We start from the raw sequence: 13,257 nt of genomic DNA, 5'->3' as shown, positions 1-13,257 counted from the left end.
CAATTATCTTATTGGTCCACTTTTGGCGACAGTGGCCGAGACAACGAATGCCTTGCGTTTTTGCTCCCATGCCAATGACTAGGGCACCAAGCCCACATGCTAACCATTTAACACATAGATTATACTGCAGTTTTGCCCCCCAAAAAACAACCCGAATCATTGGACACATGCAATTTGTCACTTTGTCAAAGCTTGAGGAAAAATTTCAGAATAAAAAAAACAGAATAGACTGGTTAGTGGCTTTTCAACTTTCTTCTATATGCTCAATTCACTCCATTGCTCGGTGGGATGGAAAAAAATAGAGGTTGCTATTGCCACAGTAATGAAACTAAATTATAGAGAATGTAGTGCGCGATGATGTCCATCCAATCTATTGAATTCAGTAAAGTAGTTATGAGGAAGATGTTTAAAAGATTTTAGCTAGTTACAGTCTCAATAATAAAGTTTAAAAATGAGAAGAACTTTTTTTTCTCAGTATTTCAAGTGTTTTTGTGGGACTTATCGGAATGTGGAAACTAATTGATTTTTTTTATGTTGGCACTAATAATAGTTGTAATCAAGTAAATTACAGTTTTTCAAGTGAAAACAGAACAAGCACGCACGCACGCATATATATACATATGTATATATACGTGTGTGTGTGTATATGTGTGTGTACGTATGTGTGTACGTATGTGTGTACGTATGCGTGTACGTGTGCGTGTACGTGTGCGTGTACGTGTGCGTGTACGTGTGCGTGTGCGTGTGCGTGTGCGTGTGCGTGTGCGTGTGCGTGTGCGTGTGCGTGTGCAGGTGCAGGTGCAGGTGCAGGTGCAGGTGCAGGTGCAGGTGCACGTGCACGTGCACGTGCACGTGCACGTGTACGTGTACGTGTACGTATGTATGTATGTATGTATGTATGTGTATGTATGTGTCAGGAGCGGCCCGTTTGTCCATCCTGGCTTGCCGTCAAGGCAGAGCAGCTGGAATAAATCTGTTGAATACTTCATGAGTTTGTATTTAAACACCAATGAGTTCTAGTATCATTGTCGGATCGTTCCTGCAAGTCCTGCATGCTCCTGCATATTCCTGTGCTAATAGTATGTGTGTATGTATGTGTATCTATGTATGTGTATGTATGTGTATGTATGTGTGTATATATGTGTGTATATATGTGTATATATGTGTGTATGTATGTGTATATATGTATGTGTATATGTGTGTGGATATATATACATATATATACATATACATATATATACATACATATACATACATATATATACATATATATATATATATATATATATATACATATATATATATATATATATATATATATATATATATATATATACATATATATATATATATATATATATATATATATATATATATACATACATATATATACACACACACATATATATATGCAGGCTTTTTTGTTGTTGATAATGACGACAGGGCCTATGTCTGATTATTATTATAAATATATATATACATATATACACACACATATATGTATATATATATATATGTATATGTATATGTACATACACATACACACACATATTTATACACATATATATACATATATTCGATTCGATTTTTTGTGTGATACTGGAGCTTGTAAAACTGCAATTAAAGTGGATATTCCAGGTGCTAGGCGTACAAAGCGGAGGGTCTTTGTGACAACGGTGGGTGGTCAGGTTACCGCCGTTTTGGAAACAATTCCAGTTTGGATAAGAGATACGGATGGAGAGACGTGTAAAATGTCTGTGTTAGTAGTACCTGAATGTCCTGTCAATTTAGTCGGAAGAGATGACCTAGTGCAGGTTGGCCTGGCTTTGATCTCCTCTACTAGCGGGAATATGGTGGTTAAAAGACGAAAAGAGATTCAGAACGGCCAATTAAATGTGTTGCAGAGTTGTCAGCCTGCGTTCTTTTATTATACTCGACTTGCCAAATAATATACCGACTACGGTGGGGAGCGTCCTGTTAGCTGCAGCTGCTGATTTAATTGAAAATGTGGTGCAAAATGACCGAGTGGCCTGATGCGGCCTATGAGGAAAAAATTTGCTCGAGCCACACCGGCCGACGTTACGGTAGACTACCTGTATGCAGACGGTATTTCTACAGTTGTGGGGGGGTATGGAGTGTCCTGAGAGGTTGGAACCCCTTTTTTTTTGAATGGTAAACTTGACACATTGTATTATACAAGGCATACGATCAGAGGAGGAAGACTTTGTACATGTGGCCCGCGGAGTTGTGTTTGCAGCATATTTTGAGATTATGGGGTCTCGGCAAAAAATTGTGATGTGGTTGGATACCGGATGAGGATTTAATTTAGCTTATCATGGACTAATGGTAGTCTTCTCTAAAATGCAATATTCACAGCTATAAAGTGACATTTCAAACATGATACCTTGCTGGGGAGGCATTTGTAAACCGAGCAAAACAAGGAATTTGTGACAGATAAGATGTGTGTGTGAGAGAGGAGAAATCCTGGTTTTGGAGCGAGTCTAAAACTCACAGTTAGAGGCTAAGACCGTGCTTCCGTTGAGAAAAAATAAATCAGAATAAGAGCAAAACAAGGTCTGCAGGAATTGCAGGGTTCTGCGGTTACATTCGCATTTTTCAGATTTAACACAAGAATGTCTTTCAAGGGGATATGCAATCTGTTTGGTAAAAGATTGGTTTGTTTGGCTTTGAAATTGAGAATAGAGCAAAATAGCCATTTTTGACCAATTTGTCGAAGGGCTCTCAAATAAAGAAACTAGCTTTGGGGGGATAAAAGATTATTAATACTGTTTTTGAATGGTAGGTTTGTCCAAAATACTTTAACATGAGTTGGTTAGGGAAAAAGGGATGAGAAAATTGACAATATTATGACATATTGGCAACAATTTGTGGGTCCTTTATTAAACACTGGAAATTGTCATTAGGAAATGCCTAGTGAAAGGTTATTTTCTCTAATTTACTTATTGTAGGTTTTAATTGTGGTAAGAGGGAGCTACAGAAAATGGCTCTTATCTTAAGTAAACATCGTCTCCTTGGTCGGGGTGAGACGAGTCTGTTGCAGGAGGAACTCAGCCAGTGATTTTAGCTATTCTTGGGTAGGTTAGCAATATGGGGGTGATTTACGAATTAGATCTTAAGTACAGTGGTACCTCGTCATACGACCGTTCGTCATACGGAATGCTCGTCTTACGGGGGAAATTTCGATCGAATAATTCGCCCGTGATGCGGTCAAAATTTCGTGATACGACCAAGCCTGGTTGCCATGGCATTTTTTTTTGGCATATCTTTCGTGTATAACAATATTTACGAGCACCGGATGAGCTGTTCAGACCAGGAAACGCACAACGCGCATGCGCGGGGAAAAGAGGGCTTTCTGGGTAATGAAGTATACTCGTGCTCGCAAAAGCATCCCCGGTAGCAACTCTATCATAGGCGCCGTTCGAGGGGGTGCGAACACAGATGCTACAAGCTAAAAGGGAGCCGCTAGCCAGCGCCCCCGAAGCTCCCATGAGCAGCGGTGCGATCGCTGATAAGACTGCTGCTCGTTGGCAAGTGGTCGTGCGTTCTCCGATTGTGAGGACATTTGTGTGCATCATTTTCGGAATATTTTGAAGGGAATAGTACGACAGCAAACAGCCCATCGATAGCGAACGTGAGGGTGGAGTGTTTGTTCTGTTTACGAGTGCGTCGTGTGGAAAACAAACCGAAGCCCCCCGCCCCTTTTGTGCGTCTCTCTCTCCCCTCGGCGAAATCCGCCCAATTTTAGTTAGATTAAACACTTTATTTCTATTAAACCACTCGTTATTTATTACTTTGTCAATATATGGCGAATTATAAGAAATAAAACATTTTTTTCAATCCAATATCCTGTTTTTAGTGTTTTTTTCAGAGAGTTGGAACGAATTAATTTGTTTCCCATTCATTTCAATGGGAAACTTTACCTCGAGTTACGAGAATCTTGTCATACGAGCTCAGTCCCGGAACGGATTAAGCTCGTATCTCGAGGTACCACTGTATTAAGAATTATTTGGTTGTTAATGATATCACACATGAAAACAACAATGCAGAAATGGCATTCATCCAAATAATTAGTTAAATGGTACCTGGCTGGTTTAGATAAAATAATTGATTTAGGATAGGCATAATTTCCCTAGGACTGAAGAGGCATGGAGTGTTTTCAGTGCACGGAAGACATTCCCTGTTCTCTCCTGGGCGGGTGGAATATGCTTTGGCATGGGTCATATTGATGAATATTAGAATATTACGGATTGCATTAGCATCGAACAATTGATTTCCACCAAATGAGGTTGCTTTCTATTGCTTTAAAGGCTTACAAATTAAGAGAACTTTAGCTTAAAACACACCGACTTGGCATTGGAAATTATGGGGTTTAATGCGGCTAAATGTTGGAGTACAGAGATAATGATTGGCAAGGACAATCTTAGATAAGTGGGAAATGGACAATTCTCCAAGCTCCAAAATCTAGCTAAGAAACAGATTATGTTTGTCACTTTGGGTTTGACAAAATGCGTTGACGCATGAGTTCTAGAATATTTGAGGAATGTGAATCCCATTTCTAAAACAAATTCGAGGAAATTTGGAAATTGGCTCTATTTTGCACTGTATGCCCGAGATCTGGCGGGGCCTTTCATGGCATGAGACAAGTGCTGGAATTATGGTAAAAAAATAGCACTTCCAAATTATGAAATATCAAACTCTGAGTAATGCTTTATGTAGACGGGTTATCTACGAAACAATGGAATGGGCAAAACTCGAATGGAATACAATATATATAGACTGCTACTATAAAAAAAGATTTTTAGAAGCCAAACTATTGCCACCTCAATTCTATGTACAAACAGCTAAACTGATAGCGTTAAGGGAGGTGCATAACTTAATGCAAAACATGGAGGTTACATTGTTTTTACAAACAATTAATATACTTGTGTGGGGGTGTGTGTTTCAATGTATTACAGTTTTTCCATTATTGCATTATCGGCATACAAAGAGTTAATCACAGCCACTCACATGGCAGTCGCTCATGCTGGCTGACTGACTAGGGCGACGAACGGCGGCAATTCAACTTCCAAAACAAATTTCTATTTGTAGATGTTTGGCGCGCATATCTAATACATTAATGACCTATTTCCTTCGGAAATGATTATTGCTGATAGGACAGCAAAAGGGGGTGAGCTGCCAAGGAGCCCCACTGGGGATGGCGGTCTCCACCTGTGATGAAAATGTGCAGGCCACTGATGTATGGGTAAACGACCCAAATGGAAAGACCAGTGGTTAGCGCATCAACCGCACGGTTCTAAGATTTACTATTGACAGCTGGATGGATCCCGACCTTCCAGAGTGTGGAATATTCATGGTGTCCTCGAGAATTTGTGGGTTTTCTCCGGGTACTCCATTTTTCTCCCACAAACCAAAATTATGGATGCTAGACTGGTTGAACACTAAATGCCCCTGATTATGAGTGTGAGCGTGAATGGTTGTCCGTCTTCTTGTGTTTTTGATTGGCTGGCCAGCGAGATATAATCAATCGATCAGATATCAAGGTGGAAAAGAAATTTGGAATTGATTTCTGAAATCGCCAATAAGCCCTTTTCAGGGATGGCGGCAACAAATAATGGAACAAATATTTCGTCAAATGAAATATTTGATGAAAATGCAGCAGCAGTACTCCAAATTTGAAATTTGACGTGGAGGAACAAATAACCTGCTCTGCAAAATGGGGAATTTGGGAGCACTGAGAAAAAAAATGTACATCAGCTTACTTGGGTGAGCTGCCATATTGAGTCATGGGAACTCCTATATCTCGACAGGGGGGATGATGGCCTTGGTACGGTGCCACTACACAATTTATGAGTTTAAGTTGTTTGCGGAAATTTTTGCAGAGCATGCTTAACCTGTGTTCGGCATATCAGTGCACAATATGGAATTCCAAAGAACCATTGCTTTATTGTGATAATGGCACCCAAATTTTGTTAACAAAATAATTGACGGGATTGGCAAAAGGTTCCATATTTCGTTATGAAATCATTGCGCCCACATAATGAGTTCAACCTGACAACAACATATGAAAATCCTATTTGGTAGACTATACAGATCGCCATAATTCACTGCACAATTGGAACTGGATGATGCGACTAATCTGGTTGACTACATTAAAAAAGAAAAAAAGAAAATACTTTAAGGAAACGCATTGAATTTGGGGTAGCAGAGGGATACTGTGCTTCTCAACAGGAAACGGACTGGACCAACAGTGGTGCCAGGAGCCTGGGTGCTCAACCTACGGTATAAAGAAGAAGCACTAGCACGACACAAAGAGGGGAACGTCCATACCAAGTGTTGCTGACCAACCAGTTGACATGAAAATAGCCTAGAGGGGGATGTGGATCCACCTTTTGCACTGTAAAAAGGTTTTCTCAGTTGAAACGTTTGAGGAGACAGGTGAGAACAACTTTCTGATGTAATAAAATGAAATGAACAAGATAACCACTCCAATATTGATTGGAAGGATTATTGCTCAGGGGTCAATGCCATAAACCATAGGGATCTCATTTATATTGGTTTTATTGTCTCCATATGCAAAAAATGTGAAAGAGTTTCAATTGAGACTCAACCTTCTTACAAAGGGTTAAAACAAACGACCAGACGAGGGAAAATACGATCGGATATAACAACAACCTTTTCAATCACCATTCTTTGGGGTGTGTTTTTACAAAAGAAAAAAAACGTGCCATGCTTGTAAAGAAAAGAAAAGATATTTACACGGTGTCTACCCTGTTGCGAAAGCAGTGAGTGACAAGCCAAAATATTTTCTACTGTGCTAACTTTACCTGTTTGAACCTTACAGTGCATGGTCTGAATCTGGGTGCAGTAGATGAGACATGGTGTGCCCATTGTCCAAGACAAACTGCGCCACTGATTCCACGTTTTGGCTTATGGTGGTGAAGTGGTGCAAATAAATGATATAACTCCTGTCAAAAAGAAACAGGATTATCTGCTTTGGTTTCACTGTTTTTACCAGTATCTCTTTTTCCATAGAGGAGATACAATTGGCGGAATATCGGTGCGGCGGCTGGCCTCTCTTGACGGCGTTGAGTCTCATCGAGGGATGGTGATCCGACTTATGGGTTGGTTGGCCAAATTGCAGCAGGAGTCTTTTCTTTGGGTTACGCCAAATAGAAATATAGGGTAAACAACATCCATTACAATGTCCCCCCCAAAAAATTGGATTTGTAGCAATGAAGGAACAGCTGGCAGCCACCAGTCTCATGGCTTTCCAGGACGGCAAAGCGGTTGATATGCTTCTGACCGTTGATATGATCTTGGTGGAGCAGGGGCCGAGTGCAATGTTTGGAAATGTTGCACTCAACGACATGTCACCCAATGGGTCCATAACCAGAGCCGTTGAAGGCCTGCAGACCCTGAACTGGAAATGAAGAGGAATCCTGGAGTGGAACTGTCCACCTGGGCAGACTGGTGGGATAAGACCTTCGGCAAGTGTAAAAAAAATGACCTTCTCTGTGGTGATATCAATGGCTGTTTTGGTACTACTTTGACAATGTGTGGGTGTTGTCTTGTCCCCTGCTTACGCTCTTTGCTAAGCCGACTTATGGTTAGTGCAATTGCTCTAACAAATTCCAAATTGCAGGAGTTGTATCTGCTTATTAGACAGCCTACTGGTGAGAACATTGATGTCCAGGATTATGCTAATTATGAAAAATAGTTGGACGAGAATGATTTTGTTGTTCCTTTTTCAGACCAGACATGCAAGTAAGGTGAACTCGGGTAAAGATCGAGACAACGGACTTCCCCAAGTGTATTTGTCATAAAACATGAATTAATGAAATATAGCCGGAAGGAAGTTTTATTATGGGAGTATGTACAAATATACAATAACAGGGGGGAATGTTAGGGTTATTAGTCTTACATTATTATATATTGGCTTGTAATGAAGAAAGTGCTTTGCTTACTACATCTAAAATGCCTGCTTGCAACAAAGTATATGCTTTGCTCATTAATTAGACTAAACAAAAGGGAAGTTAATAAACAAGGAAAAGAAGCGTGTGACGCCAGAACGAACCGGGGACTAGATCTGAACGGTTCAATTTCTCCTTGCAAGAAAAATCCAGAAGATTGTTTTCTCTTTTCTTTTATTTGCGGAATGCCTATTGGTGAACCTATTACTTTACCACAACGATAATAGTACAATGTGTGGACAATATCACCGGTATAAGTAGAAAAATGCAGTTTGATGGTAGACAACGCTGCAACAGGGCGGAAACACGGGATAACAGTTCTTTGTGAAATAAAACAGCTGGAGCCAACTGTCACGTATATATGTTAAGTTTCACCGATCGTGAAGCGTGGTCGGATCCAAACGCAGGGAAAAAGGCAAACGCAGGGAGTAGAGTGCATTGAAAAAAACTTAATTAACAAGCAACGTTCGCAAAAAATAAAGACTAAAATCAAATAACAAAATCAAACGTCATGTGGAGGACGTGGGAAAACGAGGATCAAAGGACATGGACATGAGCATGAATGACAAAGGCAGACGATCCGACAAGCACTGACAAACGCGCAGGGTTTAAATAGACAGAGATGGGGTGACGAGACAATCAGAAAAGCCTGTGTCACACAAGAGGAAGCAAGCAGGAGGTACACCAGGGGAAGGGAAAGGAGAAGTGAACTCAATGGGCAGTGACGGGGACAGGTCACATAGGGGGAAAAAACAGAACAAAACCAGTCCCTAACAATTTATTCAGTTTCAAATCACGATTATAGGATGAGTGCGTTTTAGAGTACATCATAGTGTACTTCAAGTGACATTAAATGGACAGTCCTGATATTTAATGCTAACAATGACTTAATTTAACTGAACTATGTAAATTGACTATTTAGGACCTTCATTAATTACACTGATTTTAATTAAATCTTTTTATTTTGATAAATTTTGAAAGAAATTTTAAGAGCCCGCGGGAACCCTGGTATTGTACTAAACCACAGAAAACGTGCTTGTATGCATTTAAATAGTTTTTTTCTATATACAGTGTTCCCTGAATATCGTGTCCTCACTTATTGCGAATTCACTGCTACGTGGATTTTTTTCTTCTATTTAAAAAAAAAAGGTTTGCAACCGGAGGACAGGTGAAAATGGCGCAAGTCAGGCCACCGCCTCTTCTTCTGTGCTGAAATGGTTCGTTCTATGCACCAACGAATAAATAAATTAACCGCAGAATAAGAAAGGCTGCGCCGAAAACTCCGGCGTTGGCCGGAACTTCGGCGTTGGCCGGAACTTCGGCGCGGAGCGAGGTTTGCCCCTCAACAGGCAGCCACACGGATCGTATATGTGGGGTTGCTGCTGGATGCCTTATATAATCGACAAGTTCGATCAGCATGCGGGACGTCGAGGCAGAGCAACATGGAAGTTGAGATTCCATTTAAATCCGGGCAGTGGGCTGACATTGCTCGGCAAATTGTGAAGGCGGATTTTTGGGGGGGAGAAATGAGAGCCCCGGGCGACATTACGGCAAATGGAATCGGCCTTGTCCAAAAACAGAGCACTTTGGCCGGCGAGCATGGTGGAACGTCGAAGCGGAGCAACATGGTGGAAGTTTAATTTCTTGGCCAGTGGTCCGGTGGCGCATGCAGCCGGGTGGCCTGCGACCCGGCCCCGGTCGGAACAGGCACAAGAGTGTAGTAGTGAGTGGACTGTGTTTCAAGATAAGTGTGGGGTGTGTAACAAATACAAGACTTGAATAACAAAAGAAAGGAATATATGATTACTGTGAATAATGTCAAATGGGCTATAGGTTGGTGAGAATATACTTTGAATATATATGACAATGTATTATACATTCAATTTTTGCATACTTTACTTACGTTTGCACCGTCACCAATTATGCCAAAAAAGAGGAGTTCTCATTTCGTAACCCTACCGCGGTCATCCATAATCCTTATAAAGCGTAATTTATGGATGTGTGTGTGGTAAGATTATCTCGCTACGTTTGTCCAAACCGTGCAACGTAGAGTTAAAAAAAAAAATTATGGCGGCCAGAAACTTAGACGAGTCCTAATAGACAAATGATTGAATTTCTTCACCTTCTCCAAGTGTGTAAACCCAAACTTTTATTTCTTAAACACCAATTTTTCAAAATATTTTTTTAATAGCACAACAATGTCAATATCCCGCTCCAATCTTCCCTCACTCATAAACTAGACCAGAAGGTACTTAAACTTCTCCACATGGGGAGATTTGGAGGTGGTGATTCTCAACCCGACCGCTTCACAATCGGTTGGGAATCATTCCAGCGAAAGTTGGAGATTGCCACTTGATGAAGCCAACTGAACCACATCTTCAAAAAGCAGGGACCACCAAGCTGAACCCCTTAACACCATGGCTTGATATTCTGTCTATTAAAGTTACGAACAGAATCGGTGACATCGGGCGGCCTTGGCGGAGTTCAACCCCACTGGAAAGGTATCCGACTTTCTGCCGGCTCTGACACCGGTGATAGAGGTGCTGGACAACACGTATGAGGGCTTTCGGTACCCCATAATCCTGGAGTACACCCGATAAGAATCTCTGGTTGACACGGTCGAACGCTTTCTTCAAGTCAACAAAGCATATGTAGACTGATTGGGCAATATCCAATGACCACCTGAGAAACTTCCTGAGGGTAGAGAGCTGATCCACTGTTCCATGGCCAAGACGAAAACTACACTGCTCCTCCTGAATTCGAGTGCACCTTCCTCTCTAGTACCCCCGAATAGAATTTCCCGGGGAGGCTGAGGAGTGAAATTCCCCGACAATTGGAAAACACTCTACAGTCCCCCACTGACCCTGATGTCCACGCGATGTTGCAGAGGCGTGTCAACCAAGACAACCACACAAATCCAGAGACTTTAGGAACTTCAGATGGATCTCACCAACCCCCGGGGCCTTGCCACTGAGCAGCTTTTTAACCACCTTAGTGACTTCAGCTCCAGACATGAGAGAATCCTCCTCAGTGTCTCCAGGTTCTGCGTCTGCATAGGAAAGTGTGTCGTGGAGTTGAGGTGGTCTTCAAAGTATCTGCCCCACCCGATTAACAACATCCCGAGTCGAGGTCAGCAGCGCCCCATCCAACGATATACTGTATTGATCGTGCACCGCTTTCCTCTCCTGAGACGCTAGATGGTGGACCGAAATTTCCTTGAAGCTGTCCAGAAGTTGTTCTCCATGGCCTCACCAGGAGACGTTTGGGTCTTTCCCCGAGTCTCCAAGACATGCTGCCGCAAGTCCGATGGCGCGGCTACCAATTTAATCATTGAACTACAACCTAGGGCAGGGGTGGCCAACTCCAGTCCTCGAGAGCCACAATCCGGTCTGTTTTCCATATCTCCCTCCACCAACACACCTGAATCAAATAATCAACTCATCAGCAAGCTTCTGGACAGCTTGCTGATGAGTTGATTATTTGATTCAGGTGTGTTGGTGGAGGGAGATATGGAAAACAGACCGGATTGTGGCTCTCGAGGACTGGAGTTGGCCACCCCTGACCTAGGGTGTCCTGGTGCCAAGTGCAATAAGGACAAACTTATGCTGGAACATGGTATTCATTATTTTCGCTTTATGGGGAGCAAAGAAATCCAACAATAGAACACCATTCGGATTCTGATCAGGGGGGGCCGTTCTTCCCAATCACGCCCCTCCAGATCTGTCTGTCCTCACCTGCTTGGCACCTCTCACCGTGAGCGACACCAGAGTGGAAGAGAATCCAATCTCCCTTGAGAAGAGTGGTACCAGAACCCGAGTTATGCATAGAAGTGAGCCCAACTACATCTGGAACTTCTCGACCTCACGCTCAGGCTCTTTCCCAACCAGAGAGATGACATTCCACGTGCCGAAAGCCAATTTATGCAGCCGGGAGTCGGACCTCCAAGGATCTTTCCTTTGGCTGCCATCGAACTTTCAGGGCGCCCAACCTCTTTGGAAAAAGGAAACAACGTAGCCTCTTCGGGCTGTGCCAGGTGCTTGCCATTATGCCCCACCTCCACAATAGATCACATGAATTTACATTGGTTTTATTTTAACTTCTTAAATTGAGACAAAGATAAACAGACAGAACCGATATTAAAAGAGTGACAATTATATTCTAATAATCAAACATGTTATAAATGAGTTATACTGTACCTGAAGTCTTTCAGCCCACTTATGTCTCCATAGGCAATGGCTATGGTTTCAGGACGACTGGCGTAGAAGTAGTCCTTGTATTCATCCCACCATACCTCCACGACACGAACATAATTCTGTATAAAAATATATTTGTTTAAAAAAAAAAAATCTGACCAGAAATGAATAAAAATACCATGTGCAAAATAAAAAATAGGTGTCACGTCTACTTACAAATGATTTTACATTAGTAAAATTCAGGTTACAAAAAGCTTTGATGAAATACCCTTTGTTCCAAGATTCAAAAAAAAACATACAAGTGACAAAACATATGCCACTTGTTAATTTGGTATTATTTGTGCACTTCCCTACTTATTTATGTTGTTGACTACCTATACATTTATTATTTATTACTTATTCATTATTTATTATTTGTCTGTTTGTTTGTTGTTATTTGTGCACTTCGTGGTAAAGCTTTAAATCTCATTCTACTTGTATAATGATAATATAAGCATTCAAGTTATTTCAATTCAATTAAAAAAAAATCCCCCAAAACACAAATACACTTTCGGTGTCCAGTATTTTTATTTTTGAAATTGTCAAGTTATAGTTGCTTTTTTGTTGGCTATCTCCCATCACTCTTGGGATTTTTTTGTTGGCTCTCTCGCAGGCTCTCTCGCGCGCTCTCTCTCTCGCACGCTCTCTCACATGCTCTCTCTCTCGCATGCTCTCTCTCTCGCACGCTCTCTCTCTCGCACGCTCTCTCTCTCGCACGCTCTCTCTCTCGCACGCTCTCTCTCTCTCTCTCGCACACTTGGTCTGTCTCGCTGTCTCGCTCTCCCGCGCGCCGCCTCGCTCCCGCGCGCCGCCTCGCTCCCGCGCGCCGCCTCGCTCCCGCGCGCCGCCTCGCTCCCCCGCGCGCCGCCTCGCTCCCGCGCGCCGCCTCGCTCCCGCGCGCCGCCTCGCTCCCGCGCGCCGCCTCGCTCCCCCGGGCGCCGCCTCGCTCCCGCGCGCCGCCTCGCTCTCTCGCACTTTCTCTCACACGCTCTCTCTCTCTCTCTCGCGCTCGCTGTCTCTCTCTCGCGCGCTCT

The 13,257-nt window shown here is 42.3% G+C and overlaps 1 protein-coding gene across 6 annotated transcripts in view; it reads right to left on the bottom strand.

The window, feature by feature from the left end:
• galnt7 (UDP-N-acetyl-alpha-D-galactosamine: polypeptide N-acetylgalactosaminyltransferase 7) overlaps positions 1-13,257 on the bottom strand; it is a 111,352-nt gene that overhangs the window by 30,002 nt on the left and 68,093 nt on the right. For 4 of the 6 annotated variants that reach the window (XR_013301015.1, XM_077605120.1, XM_077605121.1 and 1 more), the window contains one exon: positions 12,188-12,303. Coding sequence is in view for 5 of the 6 variants with exons in the window: in XM_077605120.1 (XP_077461246.1) it covers positions 12,188-12,303 (116 nt within the window). In the remaining variant the exon portion in view is untranslated. Of the gene's footprint in view, positions 1-6,845; positions 6,987-11,522; positions 12,046-12,187; positions 12,304-13,257 lie in introns of those variants that run through there. The other 2 variants (XM_077605124.1, XM_077605123.1) reach the window with 2 other exon arrangements.

This window comes from Stigmatopora argus, chromosome 7, assembly GCF_051989625.1.
Source record: "Stigmatopora argus isolate UIUO_Sarg chromosome 7, RoL_Sarg_1.0, whole genome shotgun sequence".
NCBI classification, from domain to species: domain Eukaryota; kingdom Metazoa; phylum Chordata; class Actinopteri; order Syngnathiformes; family Syngnathidae; genus Stigmatopora; species Stigmatopora argus.
This window is presented reverse-complemented; position numbering and strand designations above follow the sequence as displayed.